The 3,144-nt window shown below is 51.3% G+C and overlaps 1 protein-coding gene across 1 annotated transcript in view; it reads left to right on the forward strand.

Annotated features, from left to right (window-relative positions):
* Positions 1 to 3,136, forward strand: part of LOC108800452 (fibulin-7-like) — an 11,752-nt gene extending 8,616 nt beyond the window's left edge. The window contains exons 5-7 of the mRNA XM_018572435.1: positions 1,204 to 1,341; positions 1,422 to 1,560; positions 2,769 to 3,136. Coding sequence (XP_018427937.1) covers positions 1,204 to 1,341; positions 1,422 to 1,560; positions 2,769 to 3,129 — 638 coding nt within the window. The 3' untranslated portion in view covers positions 3,130 to 3,136. The remainder of the gene's footprint in view (positions 1 to 1,203; positions 1,342 to 1,421; positions 1,561 to 2,768) is intronic.
* Positions 3,137 to 3,144: the final 8 nt, after the last annotated feature.

The raw sequence follows: 3,144 nt of genomic DNA on the forward strand, positions 1-3,144 counted from the left end.
CCACTGATCCCAAAGGTGTTCAGTAGGGTTGAGGTCGGGGCTCTGTACAGGACACTCTGGTTCCTCCACCAAGCTGGTCACACCGTGTCTGTATGGAGCTGGCTTTGTACACAGGGGACAGTCATGGTGGGACAGAAAAGGGTCTTCACCAAACTGGGACCACAATTGTCTACAATGTCTTTGTGTGTTGTAGTTTTAACAGAACCTTCACTGGAGACACCTGAAGTCCATCATTAGGAGAGAGGTCCACATAGTTTTGATCCTATAGGTAGGTGTGATGGTCAGGTGGCACCTATGGATGTTGGGTTCACATCGCTGTTGGAGGTAAAAGCTCTTCATACACTTCACGTGCGGCATCCTTTTTACATAACCCTCTTCAGGTACAGATGTTGGATGAGAAGACCTGACTCGCCATCAGCATTCCAATGTATCCTAAAGGTGGTCAGTAGGGATGAGGTCGGGGCTCTGTGCAGGACACTCGTGTTCCTCCACCACACTGGTCACACCATGTCTGTATGGAGCTGGATTTGTACACGGGGGACAGTCATGGTGGACAAGAAAAGGGTCTTCACCAAACACAAGGCTGGAGGAGCCCAATTGTCTTCAATGTCTCTTTATGATGATGGAGGAGGAATGGGACCTTCACTGGAGACACCTGGGCTCCACCATCCGGAAGGGGGTGCACATGGGTTCGACCATATAGCTTATTAAGCTGCATCTCTACCCAAAACATATTGGGGGAGAATTTATCAAAACTGGAGCAAACAGAATCTGGAGCAGTTGCCCATGGCAACCAATCAGCATCTCAGGTAAGATTTGAAAATGAAAGAGAAGCTGATTGGCTGCTCCAATTTTGATAAATTCCCCTCATTGAGTTTTGGATAAGGTTTGGAAGGATCTGAGCCCCTCTCAGAAGGTTACTGCTGCCTGTCTCTTCACTTTCACCCTCTGTCACAAGGACAGAAAATTATGTGACATCCAGAATGTTATGGTTGTCACTGAAACAGGAAGTAAGGGACACTTTTCCACTGGAGAAGCCTGTCCTGGTGACAACGGTCACCAAGAGGAGATTGCCTGTCACTTCCTGTTGTGTCTGAGGGAAATCTCCCTAATGGGACTCGGGCAGAAAAATAAGCCCAGCACACCTACGGGACGCTTGTATTCATTTCTCTGGTGGCCAATGTTCTCCCCCTCCCCCTGCAGACATCGATGAATGTGGTCTGTTCCACGGAAGCGCACTTATGAAGATTTGTGTCCACGAATGCGTCAATACTCCTGGATCATACCAATGTGTCTGCCCACAGGGGTATCTCCTGGATCCTTCACAGAACAGCTGCCAGGGTAAGTCCATGATGCAAAGTAACCAGGGGCGGGGGGGGTTGTCACGTGACCTCCTCACCAGCTGATTCCTCTCCTCTCAGATATGGATGAGTGCGAGTCGGAGCAGAGCGCCTGCGCCGGGGGAAAGATCTGCGTCAATCTTTACGGCGGCTTCACGTGCGTCCGACCGGAGTGCCCCAAACCCAAACACAACACCACCTACATGAAGACCTCCACACAGTGAGTACGACTCTTCCACGAGATGATGGAAATGCTCAATAAATGAATTATTTTACTCCTATGACGTAGAGAAGGAATGACATTTTACAAAGAATTTAGGAAAGGGTTCTTTGCGGTAAGAGCGGGTTAGTTGTGGAATTCCAGAGAACACGATGTGATAATGGCGACATCAATCGCAGTACTTGGAACAGATGGAGATTTGCTAGTTGGCCTCCCGGGGCTCAGTACAATCTCTGCCTCCAAACAGCTGTTGAGATAAAATGTCTGCCTCACAGGGAGGGCGTTGTTTTCAGTGGGGTTGGGTAACTAAAGGAGTAGGGAATGTTCACTCAGCTTCGTGAATAAGGTGAAGCTGTGTCCCCTTCGCACACTCAAGATATTTGGTAGTGAATGGAAAGTAGCCGGTGAGTGACGGGGCGAGCAGACCCCTAGCAATGTTCCGTGGTTGCCATATGAAATTCCCCTTCTGCTATTGGTTGTTGGCAGGATCCTGGATGCCACATGTGTTGCTGCTAAAGTGGACCTGTCCTTAGAAATGCCTGGAATCCTTTCCATCCGCATAATAAATGAGATTGGGTAGTTCAGAGGCTGAATAAACTTCCTTTTTCTGAAAAGACTGGAATCCCCGGAATGGTTTGTCAGCTAGTCACATGACCACAATAGTGGCAGCTAGTCACATGGCCTCTGCTGATGATGAATGTTTAGGCTTCTTGTAAATGCCCGCCCCTCAGAAGTCACTGGCAGAGGCCGGGCCCCACACTGGTCACATGACCACAATAGTGGCAGCTAGTCACATGCCCTCTGCTGATGATGAATGTTTAGGCTTCTTGTAAATGCCCGCCCCTCAGAAGTCACTGGCAGAGGCCGGGGCCCCACACTGGTTACACTTTGTAGGGTTCTTGTTTTTCAGTAAAAGGTACATTTTGGGGTCTCTGAATTGTCCCGTCCTCATATCATCCGGGGGAACTCGGAGGCCCCTCCCCCTCTGTAGATATCGGGCGACTTTAACATATTTACCAAAATGAAATCTGTGTTTGTGGTACCTTTTTGGCTCCGCCCCTTCTATCGTCACCAATCAGCAATAGGCTGAGCGGAGTCTGACCCGCCCCCTCAGTCGCGTTATGCGGCCATGTTTGTGACCTGTGCTCCTCCCATCTTGTATCTGCTCGGTCCCGCCTCACTTTGTCTCCCCCTTGTTTCCCGTGCAGTCAGTGTGAACGGACGCCGTGCCACGTGGGCAGTGCCGCCTGCCTGGAAGCCCCCCACTCCGTCTCCTTCCATTACATCGCCGTGCAGTCCCAGCTGCCGGTTCCCCGGGTCCTGTTCACCATGACGGCCCCGCGGTCTCCGGGAGATACTCAGCGCTTCACCATCACCAGGGGCAAAGGTCAGCGCGGCCTGGAGGTGCGGCAAGCGGGCAGACACCGCGGAGAACTGATCCTGACCAAATCGCTGACCGGACCGGCCGAGATACAGGTGGACGTGGAGATGGCGGAAATGTCGGCGCAGGGGTTGCTGGGGAGGCACATCTTCACCGTCACTCTGTTTGTGTCTCAGTACCCGTTCTAGACTTTGGTGAGAGGG

The sequence above is a fragment of the Nanorana parkeri genome, unplaced genomic scaffold (genome assembly GCF_000935625.1).
Source record: "Nanorana parkeri isolate BGI_ZX_2015 unplaced genomic scaffold, ASM93562v1 scaffold2031, whole genome shotgun sequence".
Taxonomy (NCBI): Eukaryota; Metazoa; Chordata; class Amphibia; order Anura; family Dicroglossidae; genus Nanorana; species Nanorana parkeri.